The following is a 22,736-nucleotide window of genomic DNA, read 5'->3' on the forward strand; positions in this document are numbered from 1 at the left end:
AGAATCATTTCAAAGGTTCTTTCTGACTCTTTCACATTTTTTTTTCACTTAGCTGTCAAATTCATAGCAGCTTTATTTATTATGTTAAACTGCAGCTGTTCCTGGGTTGTCTTTTAGAAGATACAAAAATAGCATCTTTCAGAGAGAAAAATGTAGCCTGTTGTGCATAGAGAGATATTTCTGTACTGTAAGAATATCTTACTCCTAATCATCAATGTGATTTTCTTTTATACAGGCATAAGACACACAGAAAATCACTGCTAATTCTCAGAGATCCCACTGGATAGTTTTTGAGAAGTCATTTCTCACTCATGCAAACTTCCAATCCACCTGCCCATGGAAAGCTCAAATGTTTAGCAGAGCTACATTCAATCAAAGGTTGTTTCCTTGGAAATGGGGCGGAGAGTGCACAGTGTGCAGTTTAGTTTTTTTAATATTCCTTTTCTTGAATGTTTCCAAATTGCATTTTGTAGTTTGTCTGGGTGTTTTTTCATACTTCTGTTACAGGCTGTTTTTTCTATGCCTATTTTCCTAAATCACAGCTTCAGTTGAGAGAGCTGTCAAACAGATGCTTATGATGACTCGGATTACCTGAAATCTTGAACTGTATAGCTTTATTTCAAGTGCTTTCTAAATACCTTTTGTTTCACTAGGTACTTCAGTTCACTTCACAGATGTCTCTTACAAAAAATAAATACATATTTTTATATATCATTAAATCATGACGTTCCTGTACAGCTACATTCTTTTGCTCTCAGTGGATGACGGCTGGGGATGGCAGTGCATGGTGAAACCAGCAGAAGCAGGTGCCAAGCTGCGTTCTGGTGCTTTCCTGACAGCTACTACAGCCTTTTCTCTAGTAACAACTGCGTGTAGGCTCACAGGCCATGAGCAGCTTGTGTGCACATGTCTGAAACCGATGGGGCATCTCTTCCCACACAAGCAGGTGCTGCTTGTGGTGGGCCTGTTGCTGAGCCCATTTCTCTAATCACATCTTCGTATGTGGGTAGCTTGTGAAGGCTGAGCCCTCTTCGTCCTGCTTTTTTTTACAAAAAAATGTAATCGATGTTTTATTTTTGTTATAGGCTTGCAAAAACTTTTCTACAAAAGACTGATTTGCTAGGTGAAGTATTTCGATCACATCAGGAAACTTAATAGCTGTATAATACAGTGATGATTTTTTTAGTCAATTGTATCTTGTGGTGTGAAATTTAAGCTATTGTTATCTCAGTAGCATGTCTTTCCTTCAAAACAGTTAATAGCTTCAGCCAGCACTCTGCCCTAGATCTGTTTGATCTTGACTCTGGTGTTGATGGGTTGTTTCGGGGTTTTCGTTGTTTTTAGTTTTTGTGTTTGTTTGTTTGTTTCTCAGAGACCAGGTAAGAACTTTCAAAACTTCTGAATGTTTGGAAAGGGAAATACCACACCCTGCTGTGATCCTTCCTTACCCTCCCAGAAAGATAGAAAATAAAGCAGTAGCTATATCGGTAAATGTTTGTTACTTGTGGATTGAGCTAGAAGAGTTCTGAGGATGTTCGTGCTGTGGCACGTTTTGCTTTGAAAGTTTTGAACAACTTCAGGAGTTTAAAAAGCCGTATAAAAGAAACACGTAAACACGAAGTTCTGCTAAGATTTTCCTTTTAGGAAGGGGCACGAGTTCTGGAGGGGTGAAGGTTTTGTTCTACCCTAACGCATCCCTTGACATACTGACAGCCAGTTATCCTTGTGAAGTTACCAGACAAAGCAGACGAGCTCCGGAGTAGGTCTTGATAGATAGGTCGTTGGGAATGGGAACGGCTGGCAGCCTGCGGGAGCAGTGCTGCTCTGTACCTCCAGTGTGCCTCCTGCTTCATAAAGGAAAGCATTGCGGGTGGTGCTATCAACCTGTAATCATCTGGTAAATATGCAAATTACTTCAATGAGTCTTCTCTCCAGAAAACAGCTGTACATACATTCCCTGCCTTCAGAAAATTATAAATAAAAATTAGCTTGAGAACTAGAAAAAAACATCTAAGAGTAGGCTGTTTGAGCAAAGGTGGAAGCCAGCAGGGTGTTGCTTTATCCATAGGGCTACAGAGGGAAGAGAGCAGCAGAGAGAAATTAAGATTGCAGGGAAATCTCTCACGCTACTTGTTTGTGGGCAGGGGGAGCGTTGGGATAGGAAACGTCTATCTGCAGAAAGAAAGGCAGGAGGAAAGCGAGCTGTTCCTCAGAAGACCTGAGTCCTCGGGCAGAGGCCAGTAGCACTGAAAAGGAGGGGATCTCCTGGAGCAGACCTGGGAGAGGAAGAGAGCCACCTGGATTTCTGTTCAAGTCTGAAACCCTTCAGGCTACTGCCCTGCTCCACGCTCAGCCACTTCCCAAGACCTTCGTGTCGCATTGTGAGAGAATTTGTATTTTCCTGGCAGCATCAGGTCAAGGGGCATCTTAGCTGGCCACCACCTTCAGCACTCTGCTGCGGGTGGGTATTTCTGAGCGGGACAAGTGCAGAAAGAGCTCCTCCTGGACAGCTTTGGGGAAGTGACTGATACTGGCAGCGGCTTGCAGGGGAGCTCTGTGGATGGGATGTGGCACCTGCCCAGCAGCGCTGGCCTCCTGAGAGATGGTGAGGAGAAAACCACCTGAACTGTGGGATCCTGGGCTGTAAATGAATGCCTAAATAAAGCCTCGTACGTACAAAACCTGCTGTGACCGGGGTTATTTGGCACCACCCGAGCAGATCCGTCCCCAGCCCTCCCTTTTCAGCGTGCCAGCTCTGGCAGGGCAGGTTAGTAATGCCTGAAGCCTTAAACCAGGGAAAACTCAGAGCAATGGGGTAGCACCTTGCACACGTGTATTTTCACTGGCATGGATGTGCGTGCTTCTCTGTGGTGTTCAGGGCTTATTCCTTTGGCCAAGAGGAAATCCCTGCCGAGGGATTTAAATATTTCCCTCTGAGGGGAAAAAAGTCTTTGGAAAAATGCTGTGAGTACAGTAAAAGCAGTGTACATACACAGGTTTTCTGTTCTATGCTGGTTTGTGACTGTTGAGCTGTGACATAGGCTGAAACTCGCCTGTCGGTCCTTTAATGCTGAACTTCACTTTGAAACGAGTCCTGGAAGACAGCAGGGCTGCTGCGCGCGTCGCTGTTCACAAACAGCGCCGGATTAGCACGAGTGGGGCTGCCTGTAGAGGAAAAGGCTGCTGAGGACCGAAGAGACAGGTTTTGCCTTTCATGCAGAGTGCAGGCGTCTTTGTCTTGGAGTAACGCCCGGGGGGTGTAATCGCGCGGAAAAGCAGCGCGTCAGAGCCGGGGCGATGCTACGCAGCCTGGTGGGCAGGCATGCCGGCGAGCTCGTGTAAGAGCACGGAGCCTGCCGGAGCAGCAAAAGTAGCGAGGAGCCGAGCGGGAGAGGAGCCCCGGTGCATGGCCAGCCTCCCCGGTGCATGGCCAGCCTCCCCACCACGGCACGAGCTGCAAGCGGGCGAGATCCCAGGCAGCACGCAGCGTCTCGTCGGGGATGTTGTCCCTTTTCATCTGTTTCTCCCTCCCCTACTTCGCTAACGCCTTCACGACCTCGGGAAAGTTGCCCGCCAACAGAAGCCTTGAGGAGTCTCTGGGCATCCCGACCATCTCGGGTTCGTTTTCCTGGGATAACGACACGCTGGCGGGCTGGCAGACCTTCGTGGGCAGGAGCCGGCACAGGGCGGACTCACAGCACGTGGCGGCGAAAGCCCTGCTCGTCGCGGCGTACTCCGTCATCATCGTCATCTCCCTCTTCGGCAACGTCCTCGTCTGCCACGTCGGCGTCAAGAGCAGACGCCTGCGGTCCGCCACCAGCTTGTTCATCGTCAATTTGGCCGTGGCCGACATCATGATCACGCTGCTCAACACCCCTTTCACGCTGGTAAGGTGGGGGCAGAGGCTTCCCTCCGGTCCTTCTCCGGGGGAGGGATGCGGCAGCAGCGGGGACAGGAGGCAGCTGGAGCGATTGCCATCACTTTGGTAGCTTCAGGAATCTGAAAATTACCTGAGGTGGAAAGAACCTGCTGGTTTTAAAGCATCTTTTGCACAGCAGAAGTCATTCTGTGCCAGAGGTGGCTCGGTGGCTCAGATATATACGCATGCATATATCTGATGTATATCATATATATATATATATATAAGCATGTGGGGGTGTGCACGACTGCTAATGGCATTCTGGTTCCAGGCTCGCTTTGTGAACAGTACGTGGATATTCGGGAAGGGGATGTGCCACGTCAGTCGGTTTGCCCAGTACTGCTCCCTCCACGTCTCTGCCTTGACCCTCACAGCCATTGCCGTGGACAGGCACCAGGTGAGAGCCCGCTGAGGCAGGCGGACGGAAAGGGTAGGACCAGGATCTGCCTTTACCCATTTCAGTGAAAATTATTTCAGGCTTTCACGCACAGCTTGCAGTCAGTGGGAGCTGAATGAGGACAGCACAGTTTGCATGCTCAATTTCCCTGTCTAGTAATAGGCAAGAGGCTTGAAGTTAATACGGAAAAATGATATAATTATTCCCTGAAATGGCATAAGCCTGAATATTGGTTTATTTCAAACAGGTTATCATGCACCCTCTGAAACCTCGCATATCTACTGCAAAAGGTGTTATCTACATCTCCGTAATTTGGGTCATGGCGGCTTGTTTTTCCCTCCCGCACGCTATCTACCAAAAACTCTTTACTTTTGAATACAGGTAAGGATGTTCTTTGCTTTTCCTCTGAAGTTTCATTAAATGCCAAGTTCCCAGTGGTCACACTGGCATCTTCTACTGAAAGCCCTGAGCTCGTGTTGAAGTCACCAAGGTACAGATCTAGTCTGTAATTTACATCAGTTTCCTTTTGCAGTGATTAATATCCTCTTCTCATTTTTATACATATATTTTAATCTTCATTCTGTCGCGCTAATCCTATAAAATAGGGTACAAAGGTAAAGGATCTGGCCTGGACGTTCTATTTCTCTACACTGGCATTTTACACGATGTAGCAATCTGTTTGGGCAGACCAGGAATGGGGGAAAACTTAACAGGTTTTAATCGACTCCTGAGCCCTGGGAAAGGGACAGCCTTGGCTGCTTGTTCTGTAAAATGCCGTTGTGAGCAGAGGTATTTGTAAAGTGGTTTAAGCAGTCCTTTATATGAGCAGAGTCTGTGTTTCTGTTCACCACAGGACAGAGCTTCAGTGCAGCTGGAAATCTTGTGATTAATGAAATTCATTAAATTACCATAATGTCATGGATGCCCATGAGTAATGATTACCGTGCTGCTTGCTGGCTGCACCATGGCTCAAATCCTTGGACAACAGAGCTCTGCTTAGCACTGACAAATGTGCATAAACGAAGGGTCTGCCCGCAAATTCTGCTGTGTGAGCCCTCTCCCCCCTAGCTCCTTGTTTTTGGGGTACCTCTCCTGCTGTTCCTGGCTCTACGCACTCATCCCTTGCCCTGTATCTTCCTCCTTGCAGTGAGGAGGTTACCCGGTGCCTGTGTCTCCCGGATTTCCCTGAGCCAGCTGACCTCTTTTGGAAGTACCTCGACCTGACCACTTTCATTTTGCTCTACGTCCTGCCCCTGGTGATCATCTCGGCTGCCTACGTGACGGTGGCCAAGAAGCTCTGGCTGCGCAACGCCATCGGGGATGTCACCACCGAGCAGTACTTCGCCCTTCGCAGGAAGAACAAGAAGACTATAAAGATGCTGATGCTCGTGGTCGTCCTCTTTGCGGTCTGCTGGTTTCCCTTAAACTGCTACGTCGTCCTCCTCTCCAGCCAGACCATCCGCACCAACAACGCCCTCTACTTCGCCTTTCACTGGCTTGCGATGAGCAGCACCTGCTACAACCCGTTCATCTACTGCTGGCTCAACGACAGTTTCCGATCGGAGCTGAAGGCTTTGCTCAACATCTGCAGAAAACCGCCAGGCCCCGCAGAACAGAGGCTTCCCTCCGCGCTCCCTTCCTACCGGCTGGCTTGGCCAGAAAACGGCACCTTCAGGAGGCTGCAGGCCTCTCACGTCCTGCCCTCGGCCTCCAACATCCCGTCAGGAAAGACGGACATCTCTGCAGTGGAGCCGATAGTAGCCGTGAGCTAAACAGTGGCCCTGGGGCATTGAGAAGGACCTCACTTAATTTTGGCTGGAGCTAGGAAGGTGGGAAGGTGTGGGGCCCTGGCCTGCGTGGTGGCAGTGGCAGCACCAAGCCTGGCTGTGCGAGAGGCAGCATGAAGAAGCTGCGTCTTTGATGCTGGCTGATGGAAATAATATGGAGCCCTGGAAGGGAAGGAAGGAAACCCTTGCTGGGAAGGAGCTCTCTTTGTGTCCTGGTCACGTTGACTTTGGGTCTACCAGCAGGGAGGGATTCTCTGCATGTACGCCGCTGTTACCTGCATGACTGAGTCTTTTTACCGCTGGGGTGGTGTGTGTGTTTTGCTGGTATTTAAATGCTAAAGCAACAGCCTGATCACATCAAGCCTCCCTCCCCATTATCCCTTGATAGCACCGCAGAAATAGCAGATGTAGACCCGTAGGCCGCTGGCTTAAATCCAGCGCACTTGGGTGTGAGACATCTCTTCCTAAAGGGGGCTGACGGGTCAAGGTCAGCTCAGTATGAGTAAACAAATACATCTTAAAAATCCATTTTTTTGTGGAAATACCTTCCGAGAGGTGGAGGGCTAGACAGCCATTGAAAATTAGAGTGGTCTTTCGCATCACAGGCGCTTTTTCTAAGGTAGCGCTGGAGAAAAATCAATGCTTATTCTTCGTGTAAGTAGATAGCAAACACCAACCTGTTAGCTCAGCATCTGTTGCCAGTGCTAAATCACACAGAATTTTACCTTCATAAAATAGTCATGAATATTCATAAAGCTTTTCTTCAAATAGAGAACTAAATCCTAAAAAAAAAACATTGAGAGCCATGGACTCACCATCCACAGAGCATCGATGATTAATCGCTTAATCTGAGTTGGGATTTGGACCTTTTGATCAGAGCATCTCTGCGTTGTTCTCAAGTGGTAGCTAAAGGATCCCACAGTTTGGCTTTTTAATTTGTCTTTGAATGCCGCTCTCGTATCCTGTAAAGCACCCGGGGACTTCTCAGATCAGACATTTGGGACATTTTATCTTAGCTCAGACGTTAGCTCTTTGGAATCAGTTCATAAATAAACTGCTTTGATGATATCTGTGATAGCAAGTAATAAGAACATTTCTTGGCAGGATTTCCATTGGTCAATGCACAATTTTAGTGCATTTAAAGATGAGTGAGATGTGTTCTTCATGGGATGGCTGTTAAGAAATTGATGTGACTGCAGCTGTCTGGAGTATTTTGCAGAACTTAGTGTTCTTAACAGAAAAATATCTGGTTCTGAATAAGAAAAAAAAAAGGGGGGGGGGGAGCATTCCAAAAGCTGTACCTTGTATTACACAGGGAAGCAATAACTTTTCCTGTGCTGTGGAAATTAGCTTGAATGTCACACCAGGGTGCCACATTCCACATTCAACTTGCAGCAGCCAGCAGAGAAGTGAGAAAAATCTTCTTTTTATAAATGGGAAGAAAAATAAAAAGAGAGGAAAAAAAAAACACCTCTTTTTCCTAATGTCCTGTAATAAACTTATTCTGAAATCATTTTAAGTCTTGTGCAGGTTTTTTGCACCTGAGCACATAAGGGGACTGCAGTGCCCACCCCACCTTGCAGCCAGCCCGTCCCTGCACGCCTCGCTTCTCCTTGTCCCCCTGCTTTTCCTTTCACAAGGCAGTATCAGTCTCTCGCTTTTAATCCCGCGTTATCTTCCTACCCTTTATCAAGGCTCCATGAGTCAGAGCGCTTTGTGTCACTGATGGGCAGAATCAAAGTTTTCTCCTGCCTGCTTTGAGCCCTGAAGCCAAGTCCCATCCACTCCCCTAGTGCCTGCAATGTCCCATCGGCCACACTCCCCGGTCTGGGGACAGCAGCTCCCCTCTGTTTTCCAGCACACAAACCTTCTGGACTGCTGGCTGCCTGAAAATCTGACAGTACGCACTTGAAAGAGAGAAGCAGTGATGAGGTATTTTCAACACTGGCGTAACCTCAGCCATGTTCTGCAAATCCGACCCCTTCCCTGATCGCAGTGCCTCAGCTGCGAGAGACGGAATCGACGGAAAGGTCTTTTCATTAAATAATAAATTATATCATCCTGCAGAATCAAGGGCGACCTTTCGCAAAGCACGCACACCTCTGACTTGGAGCACCGTTTTTTATACACGGCTAACTTGTGAAACTCTCTCTGTCTACTTCTGATCGTTTTAGCTGCCTAATTTATCTCTGTTGACCCTGAGCATTACAGAGGGCCAGTGGGAGGGTGGATACCAAATCCCACATTTCCATACATTTACATTTTGATGGGTGTGTTTTTAATACGTTAATGACCCTTAATTAGCAAAAGGTTACCATGGTCGGTCTGGAATCTCCCTTCAGCTGTTTTCCTCCTTGTTTTCTAACTTGCATCCCTTATCTAGCTTGCTTCTGCTAGCTTGAGGCTACCAGTCTCCCTGTTTTCTCCAGGGTTTCCTTCTTTTCTTCAGTTTAAGATTACAACGGGACACTGCAGAGCCTAAACCTGGAGAGACAAGCACCCAGTGTGCGGGCCTGGCTCCTATTGGGCTTGCTGGGTGTGCTGGCAGCTCCTCCTGAGGGAGCTTTTGCTGAGAGAGGGGTTGCAGGTTAATAGTCTTCATGGTCTAGTGGGGTGATATCGGTGGTAGAGGGATGGTTGGACCAGATGATCTTGAAGGTCTCTTCCAACCTTAATGATCTATGATTCCAGGATCAGGGCCGATGAACAGGCCAGCAGCAGAGGTGAGCCTCAAGCGGTGCTCTGCCAACCCAGTGCTTCAGTACAGCTTTGCCACACCAGAACTATTTGGACCGAGCTATGATTTACGGCAGTGTTCTTTCCTTCCCGGTCAGCGAACGTGATGGTGCTGTTTTCAAGTACATCCACGTGTTAGATTCTGCAGGCACATCCTGGTAGCTTTGCCTTGTGTGGGATTAAGGGCTCGTGGTCTGACCTCCGTAACATGTGCTTTCTTAAGATGAAGGTAACCTTTCGACATCCTAAGATTGTTCACCTTCTGTAGATGCAGTTAACACATTTGAACAACTGCACGTGTAGAAGCTTGCCGTAACTCCAGCAGACACGTCCCCCAGTGCCCAACATGTAGCTCCAGGCAGCCCTGAGCAGGGTTCCTGCAGTTACAGCTCAGATCCCAAGAGGAAAACCTTCCTCCTCAGGCTCTGCCCATGCCCTGCTGGATCCAGGCTCAGAGGGGCTGTAAGAAGTGCTGAAGCTGGTGTAGTTACACAGGCTGGGAGGGATGGACCTGGTGAAAAGAAAAGACCAATGAGCATCAACAGCCAGTGAACCTGAACAGCCTGATCTAGGCCTGAACTGGTGCTCGGCGTCCAGTAGAGGAACAAGTTTTTGGGAGAACAGGACAGAAGCAGGCAGGAGGACAACAAGCTCACGGCTAAAGCACTAGAAATGGTTTCCTTCAAAACTGTACGTAACACACAGTGCTACAACGTGCTCTGCGTGGCATGGGGTAATTTCCGATGAGCATTTCCTGATCAACTCTTCTTCATTTTCTTCATATCTGATTTGGGATCCTGGATGAACGTTTTGCATTCACTGGTGCTGCTGAAAACAGCAGGGGTTGTGTTCTGAGCAGGCAAAGTGCAGCAGGATGAAAAGTATTCCAAAAACATCACGTCCCGGGCAATTTAAATTGGGCATCCAGGCTTCGTGGGTATTTTTTCACCCTGCCTCAGCTCTGTTGCAGATCAGAGGGGTGTTCTAAGGTGAGAAAAGTCACTGGTGCTTACACAGCATCCAGGTGCCCTCTGGGTGAGTGTGAAGGGACAGTCTGAGTGATGAGAAGATATACGTTTATGCACAGGGTGGAGAGTCTTTTGTTTTCTCCTTTGTTTATGTTTGCCTGCTGCAGCTATACTTTTTCTGCTACGTTTTGATTTTTGTTAAGGTGCAGTGCTTTGAAGCCATCGCAGAGGTGATTTGGTAGCTGCCCTTTGCAAGATGGCAAGGACAAGCCTGGGAGATTTTGGCGTGAGAAAGGGTTGGTTGCTCTGGAGCACGGTGAGAATCACACTCTCAGGAGGCTCTTCTTTTCCCCCGGGGAATGTAAAGCACCAGAGCATAGCCTGAGGTCATTTCACTTTATCTGACTTGCAGATTGCTTTTTCCCAGCCCCACAGACACATCCACATGCTCAGCAGCACCAAGAGCTGTGTGTCCAGGTGGCCTGGCCAGGCTCACCCCTGTGTGACACAGCTCAAGGGATGCTGGCCACCCCCTCCTCACTACACCTCTTGGGTTCCTTTTGGTTGGCAGTGAAGTAGATTTCAGACAGACATTTTTCATCTTTAGGAATCAACATTTATTATTGCCACCTTTTCCCTAGGTACCCTGCCTACTTCTGCTTCTGTAAATCTTAGGCAAGGTCACTGCCTGCTGGCGTTGTTCCCTCATTTTCATTTCTTTATAGCTGCAGGCTGCACTGCTGTCGGGGTGAAGGCACAGGAATGGTTCATGTCACCCTGTGGCTGTCCTCCTGCAGCCGTCACACCCCAGGTCATCTGCTGCCAGCTCACCTGTGCTGGGGACACATCAGAGCACAGCCCTCTGGCCCCGAGGTAAATTGTGGGCTCCCCAGAGCTCACCGGTCTGACTACTGTCAGTTCTGTCTTTGGTTATTGGTAGAGGTCTTTCTTTTAACCCTGGCTCTGTCCTTTCCTCTGGAGCTTTTGCATGTGTGTTTTCATTCCCACACCATCCATCTCCATCCTAATATTTGCATTACAAATCTCTGCTGCCTCTCATCGCCAAAGTTGTTTTAAGATGCGCAGCGCCAGCACCCAGGCCACGTACGTGGCTGACCACATCAACCAAGCCTTGGAAAAGTCCCCGAGGAAGCCCCTCTGCCCCTGGCACACACTGCCCACTGCAGAGGGGCATCTACTGGGCAATAAGGTGCACACAGGGCATGGAGATGGTTGCAGAAGGACAACACAGCCCAACTGCAGGAGTTCTGCGGAAAAACAAAACACGATCTTGTAATTAGAGAATGCATCGTCTGGCCTATGAATAAGGGAGCTCGATTAAGGTCACATTAATGCTGGCATCTCCAAAACTTTGAGTGGTTAGCTCTGCGGTTTTCGTGGTTTTAACAGAGTGCTGTGATATTTGTATTCAAAAGTGAAATTATTTTTATTAACAATACTGTTTTAATCTTTTTCTGCTTTCCTTGAAAAATATTGTAGGACAGCTGGCCTATGAAAATTAACTTACAAGTTCTGTGAATTCATGAATTTTAATTCTCTGTTTCTAACAATATTCTATTAATTTCTTCCACAAGGAATTAGACAGAGACCTTGAAAGGGAACAAAGATGATGCCAGGCTGTGTCTGGCAGCTTGTGCTATTCTGAGCGGCGCTCAGGGGAGAACAAATCCTTGAAGCCTTTCTTGCACTTGTTGATGTCAGATGAGTTTTTTCCCTTTCAGCTCTCATTCCCTTCCTCCCCCTGTCCCTCTCTCCCTTTGTCCTCCCTTCCTTAAGGCAATGAAGAGGAATGTCTGCTGGATGGGAAGGGACGTCAGGGCAAAATCTATTCGACTCCTTTGCACTGAGAAAAGACAGAGCATGTCTTGGATTGCTGCTTGTCCAGCCTCTTTTAAAAAAAGTCTGCTGAAAGGAGTTCCGCATCCATCCTGGTAGAGATGAGAGGTGCATCAGCACCAGGGTGTCACGACTCCAGATGACAGAAGAATAACTGAAGGGCTGCGCCACTGCTGAAACCATGGCATCTGAGAAGTTCTTGTGTCCCATTAGTGCTCCCCTGCTCCATCCCTGCCTCCACCTAAAGCTAGCTTCAGTGCTGTGAAGGTAGCACGTCCCTCACACCAGGGCTTTCCAGATTTGTGGTTAAGCTTTTTCTAGGCATTTATGCCAACTCGACGCTTCTGCACATGAATTTGATGTCTTCTTTTTCATGTCCTTTTAGAAGAGTAGTCTCACTAGTTTTATTTAGAGAACACGTTTCTTACTTCTTCCCCCTCTCATCTACAAAAATCAGAGTTCTTCCATCTTTCCCTCACAGGTGCCATTTTCCAAGCCTCTCAATTTGTGCACACATTTTTCCTGAAAACTGATGCCTGAAACAGACCATTCCAGGTACTCCACGGCCCCTTCCAAGTAGGACAGGAAGGCCATCTCCCATGCCTTACATCTGGTGTTCCTATTACGGCATTCCAGAGGGATGGGGGAATTTGGAAGGGGGAGTTGGGTTTTTGTTACTGCAAAACCATCACAGTGACAATTTGGTGAGTTTAAATCTCAGCAATCATTTATTTATTTATTTATTTTCCTAAAATCCTAACGCCTAGCTGATTATTCCCTGTTTGATTTCTCCCTCATAAGAGTAGTTGTTTTGCATTCAGTTTTATTTAATTTCACCTAGTTGGGTTCAGGTCACTTCTCAAATGAGTAGTGCTCAGTAGGACGCCATCTGCTTCAGTACTGAACAGAAGAAGCCCGGAGGGCCCCATTTACAGTGTCTTTCCATCAAATACGTGAATTCAAACCTTCTCCAGACTCTTCATCACAGTACTTGACATGCACTTACAATAGTCACATGGGAAGCAGGCCAGTTCATCCTCAAAGTCTTCAGCAGCAGAGCACAAGCTGCAATCTGACATCGCCGTGCTCAGCAGGGAAAATGCACAGCTTGTTTTATTCCACTATGTGGGTTTCTTCGTGACAGAGAAAGTTCTGTTGCAGACAAATTAATGACAAGGACCAGCTCCTCACTGGATGTAAATGGAAGGGGTTTGCTTCACATACGCTTTGCTATTCTGGCCATAATTAGTAATAAACCAGGATGAGAAACTATGGTACAACCATGCTGGGGTGTTGGAGGCTTGGAGAAATTGCAACATAGATTCAGATTTATTATTTTTTTTATTTCAAAAATCAGCTATGGGCTCGGTAACAGAGGCGAAACTAAACATAAAAATACCATGTGCTGTTTCCCAATAGTAGTGTATTACATCTCATGATGCCTAAGTGGTAATATTAATGCTTCATGGACAAAAGTCAAGTCTTATCCAAAGCAAAGCAACAGATGGCTGAAGCAATGTAGCTGCATCTGCCAGAGGCAGGGATATTTTGGGAGTACAGGCAAAACTGACGGTGCAGAGCATACACAAAGCCCCGTGCTGTAATACGCACAAGGACGCCAAGACTCCTTGAAGCACCCTGAGAACATCAGCTAAGGAAAAGATTGCACATTTCTCCTGCATGACTTGAATCTCAGCTTCTGTTGGCATCCTCTCTGACTGCAGGGCAGCCCACCCGTTCTCCTGTCACCATGGGATGAATATGTTCCCCTCTCCATTCATGGGAATGAGAAGAGGACAGCTAAAAATATAGTAATTTCCTGGAAATTCAGGAACATTGATGCTATTATGGGCATTTTCTGAGGGTATCAAGTGCCATCCCCAATTCCACTGCTCTTACAGGAAAAAATAGCAGGAGCTTCCTGAGACCTGAAAATCACAGTTTCTGATGAGTAGAAACCCCCTGATTTCCTTAGTGAGTGTGTTTAGCCAGCTACTGCTAATAAAAACAAGACTTTTATGTCTGGATCTCCAAGCACTTCACAAATGTTGATCTTCTTGTTTAGATTTCTGTACTGCAGAGCAGTTACTCACCCCCATCATCCAATTGCCCAGGGAGGTGGTGGTGTCACCGTCCCTGGGGGTGTACAAGGAGAGGTTGGACGTGGTGCTTAGGGACATGGTTTAGTGGGTGATAGTGGTGGTAGGGGGGTGGTTGGACCAGACGATCTTGGAGGTCTTTTCCAACCTTAATGATTCTGTGATTCTATGTTACACTGATCAGAGGCTAAAGCCTGAGCTGGAAAAGATCGTGTGGAACATGTAGAAGAAGGTAGATAAGGCTGCAATTTGCAAGGTCCTGCAGTTTTGCCACCTAACCTAACCCATAAAAGTGGCCTAAAAGAAAGCTGGAGAGGGACTCTATCAGGGAATGTAGCGATGGAACAAGGAATAATGGCTTTGAACAAATGGAGGGGAGATTTAGATCAGATGTGACGTGAGGAAGAAATTCTTCACTCAGAGCACAAAGCGCACATGGGAATTAGGGCTGAAGATGCACCTTGCTTCTGTTCTTTTCCATGAAGAATATAATGAAATCACCTAAAAAAACAGTGTTAAAAATAAACCCAGGGCACAGGATGGGAGGTGGAGGGCAGTCCCTGTGGCCGGGGGGCAGCCTTTCTCTCTGGCAAACCAAATGGCCCGGGGGAGCCAGCCCCACAAAAGGGGCCCTCAGCCCCCCCAGCCCTCCTCCTCCTTCCATGTGAGGTCCTCTGCCAGGCCGCTCCCAACACAGCCGCCTTTGGCCACGCGTGGGCCACTCCATCACAGAGCCTTGCTGAGGTCACAGTGGCCACCACTGCCCCACCTTTTCTCTGAGCCCTATAAAACAGGACCCCTGCAGCTGGCCCACCACTCGCTGAGCTTCTAGGCACTCTGACAGCCGGCTTGTGCTGCAGGAAGAAGAGCCAAAGCAGCAAGGCGAGCGGCAGCCCTTCTCGGTGTGAGAGGACAGCAATGCAGTCCAAGGAAGCACCGAGAAGGAGTGCACCTAACAAGGAGATGTGTCATGGGCAGAGGAATAGAGCTTGCGGCACAAGAGACACCAGTGCCCGAGGGACCTGTGGCGCGCAGCCCACAGACACACACAGGCGGTACCACTGGCACCGCAACGATGTGGGGAACAGGCCGCCACCTTAGCCATGCAGCCACGGGGGGCCTGGGCCTAACCAGTGGCACAATGGTGGCATGGAGCGAAGGCAGGAGTGTCAGGCAGACAGCCGTGGGGAGCAGAGGCATGCCCATAATCCGGAATGCAGTGTGGGACCCAGCCATGGCCGTAAAACAGGCGGCAGCGTTGGACCCACAAATGAAAATCAACCGGAGAGTGGCATGGGACCAAGGTGTGCAACTGGACGACCCCCTGGTGCGGCACCCTGGGCTGAAAACATGCCACATGGAAGGCATCCCGTTTGGGCAGTCCCGGGCAAGGACTGGCTTGTCCTTCTGCCAAACAGCGTGGCGCCCATGGAGGTGGATCCACCAGCTGATGTGGAGGAACCAATGGAAGTGGATCCACCTCGGCCAGATCAGACTTGCAACTACCCCGGCATGTCTTCGCTCTCTGCCATCAGAGCGCACCAACAGCGTCGCAGCAGGGCCTGGCGAGCTCCTTACTCGTCATCACTCAGGCTCCTTCCCAAGCATTAGCTTGGAGCCACCAAACACCACGGAGGCTCACCTGCAAGATGTCCCGGCGATAAAGAACTCTGTTGCCAATTCTCAGGGGTTGTGTGAGTGCTTCTTTCCCATCCCCCAGCCCTTGTGAGAGAGGTGGCATCCCTTCTGCACAGAGCCTCGAGGAAGAGCACAAGAGAGGACCCAGTTTCCTTTGCGCTGCTGCACTGGGGTGACAGGAGGCGTCCCCAGGGGCCACCATGCACCTTTAACATTTGTGAAAATAGACTGAGTGGTGAAAATAGTAGTGTGTAAGCTATTATAGGTGGCTAATTTCTTATCCTAGGAGTGAGTTTCTATATCTGAGTAACTGGCAACGACAGACATGGAGAAGGCTGAGGTACTCAACAATTTCTTTGCCTCCGTCTGCACTGGTAGATGGGCTTCCCAAGTCTTTCATTTCCCTGAACCTGTAGATGGAGGCTGGAGGATCAAAGTCCCAACCACTGTAAGTGAAGAGCAGGCTCAAGACCACCTGATGAATCTAAACAGGTACAAGTCCATGGGACCTGATGACATGAATCCCAGGGTCCTGAGGGAACTGGCTGATGCAGGTGCCAAGCCTCTCTCCACCATAGTTGAAAAGTCCTGGCAGTGATGTCACTGGTGAGTGGAGAAAGGGAAACTTCATGCCCCTACTCTTCAACAATTAAAACAAAGAATTGAACAAAGAGCACTACTCTCCAACAATTAAAACAGTTAGGAGACATTTCTTCTCAGAAAGAGCAGTCAGGCATTGGAGCGGGTTACCTAGGGAGGCGGTCAAGTCACCATCCCTGGGGGTGTTCAAGGAAATCATAGAATCATAGAATATCCCGAGTTGGAAGGGACCCATAAGGATCATCGAGCCCTACTCCTGGCACCACACAGGTCTACCCAAAAATTCAGACCATATGACTAAGTGCACAGTCCAATCGCTTCTTAAACTCCAACAGGCTTGGTGCAGTGACTGCTTCCCTGGGGAGCCTGTTCCAGTGCACAACCACCCTCTCAGTGAAGAACCTCTTCCTGATGTCCAGCCTAAACCTCCCCTGCCTCAGCTTGACACTGTTTCTGCAGGTCCTGTCACTGGTGATTTAGGAGAATAGTTCACCTGCCTCTCCACTCCCCCTCGTGAGGAAGCTGTAGACCGCGATGAGGTCTCTGCTCAGACTCCTCTTTTCCAGGCTGAACAGTCCAAGTGACCTCAGCCACTCCTCATATGTCTTCCCCTCTAGTCCCTTCACCATCTTAGTAGCCAAGGAAAGGTTGGACCTGGGGCACCGGAACATGGTTTAGTGGGTGACATTGGTAGTAGGGTGATGGTTGGACCAGATGATCTCGAAGGTCTTTTCCAAGCATAATGTTTCTGTGATTTTATGATTGTTGAGGGTCTTCAACATTTGCATATTGAAACTCCAAGATGTTTTTTGATGTAGTTTGGATAGACCACGATTAAAACAGTCTGGCTATGTCCTGCATAAATGTCATCAACAGACCACAGTGTGATAGCCTGACATCTTTGCCAGCTAAGAACTGGCATTTTGTGAAAGCAGAGACTTCCCAGCTCACTCCGATTTGCAGGCTGCCTTTGTGCAGTGAAGTTATTGAGACAGGGGCTCACGCTGAGCTCAGCATGAGCTGAACGAAGCTGTACAGCTCCTAGACGTGAGCAGATACATCTGCACGGCACTGAGCCACAACCCACGCGTGGACTTTCCAGATGAGTTTCAGCTCTGCTTTCTGTAGTCATTTGTGTGCTTCAAGCACAGCAATGACACAGCTGTGGACAGGTATTCCCACTGCCATTAGGCTGCAGTGGACTTAGAAGAAGCATCGAGCTCCTACTGCAAGCTGACAGCTAGAAGAAATGTGTTCCCAGAGCCTCAGAAATGTCTGATACCTCTAATTAGACCAACCTGGAAACTGTCTCTGGACACGCAGATAAAGCCTTAGAAGAGCAGTTCCCCAGGAGACTGCCTGTTATTCAGGGCTGACTTATTCATAAACCTCTCGAGTGCCGGTGAGCGCAGCCAGCTCCGCTGCTGACGCAGTCTGCCAGCCTTGTAGCAAAGCCACCAAGCTGCAGTGGTTTGCGCCAGCCAAGGCACAGCCACACTGTAACAGCTCTCAGAGGCCTGGCTGGGAGAACTTGTCACAGCCTGGGACAGCTGGTACCTTCCCAAAGCCCCTGTGCCTGGTACATCATGACTCACAGCATCACGGGGTGGTTGAGGTCAGAAGGGACCTCTGGGTCCATCTGGTCCAACCCCTGATCACGCAAGGCCACCCAGAGCAGCTTGCCCAGGACCATGTCCAGAAGGCTTTGGAAGACCTCCAAAGAGTGAGACCTTCAAAAGCTGTCTGGGCTTGGTCCTAGACAACTCAGAGTTTACTCTCTTGTAGCTTTCTCTCTTATTTCTCCAACTTTCTTTTATCACTGATTCAGGATGAAGACAAAGTTCTGCCCCACATTCCCTGTCCCCATTGCCCTGATGTTGAAGCCCAGCAGAAGGCAGCTCATGCTCCTTCCAGGGGCATGACAGAGTGGGTGGATGGAGGACATGGGGTGGCAGGGGGAGGCTCTGCTCCTCCAGATGCCCACACTTAGATCCTGTTGACCTCTGGGTTGTGTTTTATGCTAAAGTGTAGGATGGCAAAAAGATCTCTAAGCTAAACCAACAGGTCTGTAGAGTTTGGATTTCAGGCTGTGGGTTGCAGCATCCCCTTGTTTTGCTCACTCACGTATGCCAGTCACTTCACTATTAGATCCTTCCTTGTGCTACTGCTCTGCTTTAAGCACCTTGGATAACATAAAGATTCACTTCATATCACCACTTCTTCAAGAGATTTGACACGTTCTCTGGAGCCTGAGCCAGCTGCTCTGAAGTCTTTGGTTTTAGAGAGAGCAGGTTTGGGCTGTCACTAGAGAAACTGAACCAGGAGGATTCCTTAGTCCACCATTTCTTCTCCTGGGAAATGTGTCCCCCACAGCCTGTCTTCTTGGTTTGCAGGCTTGAAGGGCTTTCTGTGAGTCATGGATAGAGTAAACCTCCCAGCTTCCGCCTGAGGCTCAAAGCATTTTGATGATCCTTAGAGAGGCTGGGATGAATCTGGTCATCACCACAATGTCCTGACCAGAAGAAAAACTGTCTTTATAATATCATAGAATAGAGTAATGGAATCATTAAGGTTGGAAAAGACCTCTAATATTATCAAGTCCACTGCTAAACCATGCCACCTCCACAAGTCTCTTAAATACCTCAAGGGATGGGAACTCCACCACCTTCCTGGGCAGCCCATTCCAATGCCTAACAACCCTTTTCATGAAGAAATTCCTTCTGGCATCCAGTCTAAACTTCCCCTGGTGCAACTTGAGGCTTTTTCCTCATTTTCTGTCACTTGTCACCTGAGAGGAGACCGACACCCTCCTCACTGCAACCTCCTTTCAAGTACCTGTAGAGAGCAATAAGGTCTCCCCCCAGCCTCCTCCAGACTGAACATCCCCAGTTCCCTCAGCCGCCCCTCACAGGACTTGTCCTCCAGGCCCTTCACCAGCTTCGTAGCCCTTCTCTGGACATGCTCCAGGGCCTCGATGTCCTTCTTGTGGTGAGGTACCCAAAGCTGAACACAGTACTCACGGTGCGGCCTCACCAGTGCTGCGTACAGAGGGATGATCACCTCCCTAGCCCTGCTGGCTGCACTGGTTCTCTTTTGTCTACCAAACAAACACATGGACAGTTTTACTTCCTTCTGATCAGTCTGTCAGCCACCTCTTAGGTGTCTCTTTTCTGCAGGCTGTATTTTGCGTGCAGGGCCTTTCAGGACGACATAGGTTTATCCACCCAGCTCAGTAGCTGAAGGCCTACGAACAGTTCCCCGTTCTGAGGAGTGAACTCCCTCGTTTCCACAGCGTGTAGGGCTAGCTCCATCTAGATGTGTGATGGTACATAGCACTTGACTCTGGACCTCTGACGATGTCTCTGTGACCCTAAAATATAATTTATATTTTTGTATGCTTTTCAGTCCAAAACACTATAATGTGAGGGGGTTGTCAGGGTAGTTTTCAATAACGTGAAGCTAAGGACAGGTACTGGATGTCCTAGAAGCCTGCCAGCAGGGCCTCTGAAGAGGTAAAACTGGTGGGGTATGTTGGAGGGATGCACAGGTGGTGGGAACCAAGTTGGTATGGTTTCATCCCCACTGCCTTTTGGGAGTCGTTCCTCAAGTGAGGAAGCTTGCCCAGATATCCAAGCTTTGCCTTGGAGAAAGCCCATTGGAGCAGTTATTACTGCTAGTATTTTACATCCTGCTGTACTTGTATTTTAGTACATTCAATCAAATATGCCATTATAAGGAAAAAACAGTCAAAATCCATTCTAATGCTTTGATAACTTTTCTGTCAGCCATCCAGTTGACTACGATGTGATTGCCTTACATGTGCAATGATGTCCAGAAGATCTCTGCCTCCGCAAGCTATACAGTGTCATCCTTGCCATTATGTTCCTCTAAAAAGAGCACTTCACTTCCCAAATTCTGACTCACACTGAAACCTGCTCAGTTCTTCCCCAAAGAGCATCTTCTCCTAGCGGAAATCTGAGAGAAATAACTAAAGGGAGAGCAGGATTTTGGACAGCCTTAACACCAGCAATCGTGTTTGCAGATATTATAGTCTTGGTGTCTCATCACTGCACGAGCTAGATCAAGTAACTCCACCAGCAGCACGCTTGCCAAGCCAAATAATTTCCTGAGAGGTGAGTAACAATTAGTCACTTCCCAGGGCAATGTTAGAATAATAATAAAAAAAAACATTTGAGTGGGAGGATAGCAACCCTTGAGACACTCAAAGAAATCCGTTACGAAATAACAGCTAAATTAATGTCAAGATTGTATAAAAATCGTACAGTTATATAAAAATTGTACATAGTGTAAAAGCTATGATGGTGCAGATGTTCAAAGAAGAGTTTTTAGCTTCTGTATCAAGCTATGAAGCCAAAGATATTGTTGATATCCTTCAACAGAAAAAATCACCTTCCAGCTCTCCTGCACCACTGAAGTAGTGCTATGGGGTTTTTCAGTCAAGGGCACAGTGTTTGCATGCAGTGCCTATAAAGACTCTGCAGGCTCAGCTGCCATCCATCCCAAACCACTGGCAGGTGAGTTTTGTTTTGTACTATGTTACTTTAAGCAACATTTTCTCTTGGAGAGGGCCAACAGTCACCAGAAGCATCTATCTGCAGGAAGGAAAGCAAATCCAAAGGCATGAGGTATTATTTGAATGCTCTGCATACAGACCTTTCCTTTCCTCCCAGTAAGTTTCTCCACCTTGTAGAACCTCATAACCTGAAGTCATGCTTCTCCAGACCAGTCAGCCTTGGAGCTCTCTGGACTTGTTTCAGCAGATCATTAGTTAATCATTAGCTAATTTGTCTCATAAAGAATAAAAATCACCTTTCACTTTCTGTTTCCAGTTTTTACATAATTTTGAAAATGTCTTAAATATGTAGATTTTTAAAACCAAGGTGTTTTGTTTCATTATTGAAACATATACCTAAGCTGGCTGAATCTATAAAAATCCTGATGTGTTTTAAGTAAAAGCTCATGGATTAAAGTCTTCAGAAATTTTTCATATAGGAACTTAAAATTCAAATACCTTTTTGGCAACTGTAGCCTGACTGAACTTTAGTTCTCCATTACTTCAACCCAAGGCTGGAAAGTGAACATTGTTCCTAATATGTTTCCCTGGAGTCAATATTTCTCTGACACTGACAGAAAATTAACTCTATGCAGCATTATAATAAACACACAGCTTTTAAAAGAACAGTAATGTAACAAAGTAAAACTACCATTTTGCTCTTTTGCTTTCCCAGCATGACACAACATTCATGTGTGGGATTACAGGGTAATTTTTCATGATGTTCTGCTCTATCTGGTTCACAGAAGGTCAGTGTTCAAAAGCAATAAATTTACCACACAGCACTCTCTCACTCTCCCCAGGTGGGATGGGGGAGAGAATCATAACGTTAAAAAGCACGAGAACTCATGGGTTGAGATAAAGACAGCTCGCTACGTAAAGCAAAAGCCATATGCACAAGCACAGCAAACCAAGGAATTCATTCACTGAATCTGAGACAGGGAGAAAAGGGCAAGTGCATCTTGCATTTAGGATGCCTGGAACTGAGTCTGATCAGCAACAGTTTGGGGTTTTCATTCCAAGCCAATTCTCCATTCCTCAGTCTCTATTACAGCCACTTTGCTCAAACCTAGCAAAGGATTTTTTTTCCCCCATAGATTTTCGTGGTTTGCTTCCCTGACTCTCCTGAGCACAAGAAAAGTATGATCTCTTTAAAAGACTTAAAAACACAGCTGTTACACTACGCCCATTCCTGAATCTATACCTAATTTCACCTTTGAAGTAATGGGGAGAATAATTTAAGCTTTTCAAGTAGAAGTGTGCCAGAATACCTCCCCAGCCTCCTTTATTGTTCTCCAGCTGGCTATCATCTCCTCTTTTGTACATCAGCAGCTCAGTAACATTAACTTCAAGGGACATGAGCATGACCCAGGCAACCTTGTCTTCTCTGAATTCAAGAAGATGTGGGTTTTTTCTTTGGCAAAATGTCTTTAAAAATTGCTCTTTTGTATGGAAAGTTTCTCTCTCTGGCAGCTCAGGGAGAGGGCGGTGACCTGAAGAGACCTAGATGTGTGCATACAGGTAGATGTGAACTTTCTGCGTTTTGTTGTTGTTGTTTTTTGTTTGTTTGTTTGTTTGTTTGTTTTTCCCTTTCAGGCAACATTACAGAAAAGCATAGAGACCTGAGATGGTGCTAAGATTCAATAAAGCATGATTTTCTAAGAAAGCAAGATTTCTGCTCATTCCCTCTGGTTTTGTGGTTATCAAGCTCTTGTCCAACAAGAGATCATGGGTAACTGTTTAGCAACACTAGCAAAAATGTTGGAGGAGCTGAAGGCATTCTTTGGCCCCCCTCTCAAAGACATCAGTTTGTACACCAAGGTTTTCTTTGATGCTGTAAGTGAACAGTATTACCTAATGCTGGTTCCAGTGGTCTTTGTAAGGTTCATTTGAGAGGTGTGCTATATGCAGCTACAGGTGAGGATACTTTGGGTTCAGAGAAGGTACTTCTTTTATGGACAAGACCAAAGAGTATATGACAAACTTTGGGGTGATCTCTCCTGATTGTCAGCCTGGGACAATCCAGCCCTGTCCAACCGAGAGGGTGGGGACAAAGAGCTGTTCTCTGCAGGGCAACAGCCCTGGCCAGGAAGGAGAGATTTAAATGAATGACCACTGTATTCCAGGTTCTTCTGACCTGCATGGAGAGTACAATCTAAGGG

The 22,736-nt window shown here is 47.5% G+C and overlaps 1 protein-coding gene across 1 annotated transcript; it reads left to right on the top strand.

Moving 5' to 3' along the window:
* Positions 1–63: 63 nt before the first annotated feature.
* Positions 64–7,877, top strand: GPR83 (G protein-coupled receptor 83). The gene is made up of 4 exons (XM_083821681.1): positions 64–3,887; positions 4,191–4,316; positions 4,564–4,697; positions 5,464–7,877. The coding sequence occupies exons 1-4, from the start codon at positions 3,501–3,503 to the stop codon at positions 6,086–6,088; spliced, it is 1,272 nt and encodes a 423-aa protein (XP_083677807.1). The 5' UTR covers positions 64–3,500; the 3' UTR covers positions 6,089–7,877.
* The last annotated feature ends 14,859 nt before the right edge of the window (positions 7,878–22,736 follow it).

Source organism: Anser anser, assembly GCF_964211835.1.
Source record: "Anser anser genome assembly, chromosome: 1".
Taxonomy (NCBI): domain Eukaryota; kingdom Metazoa; phylum Chordata; class Aves; order Anseriformes; family Anatidae; genus Anser; species Anser anser.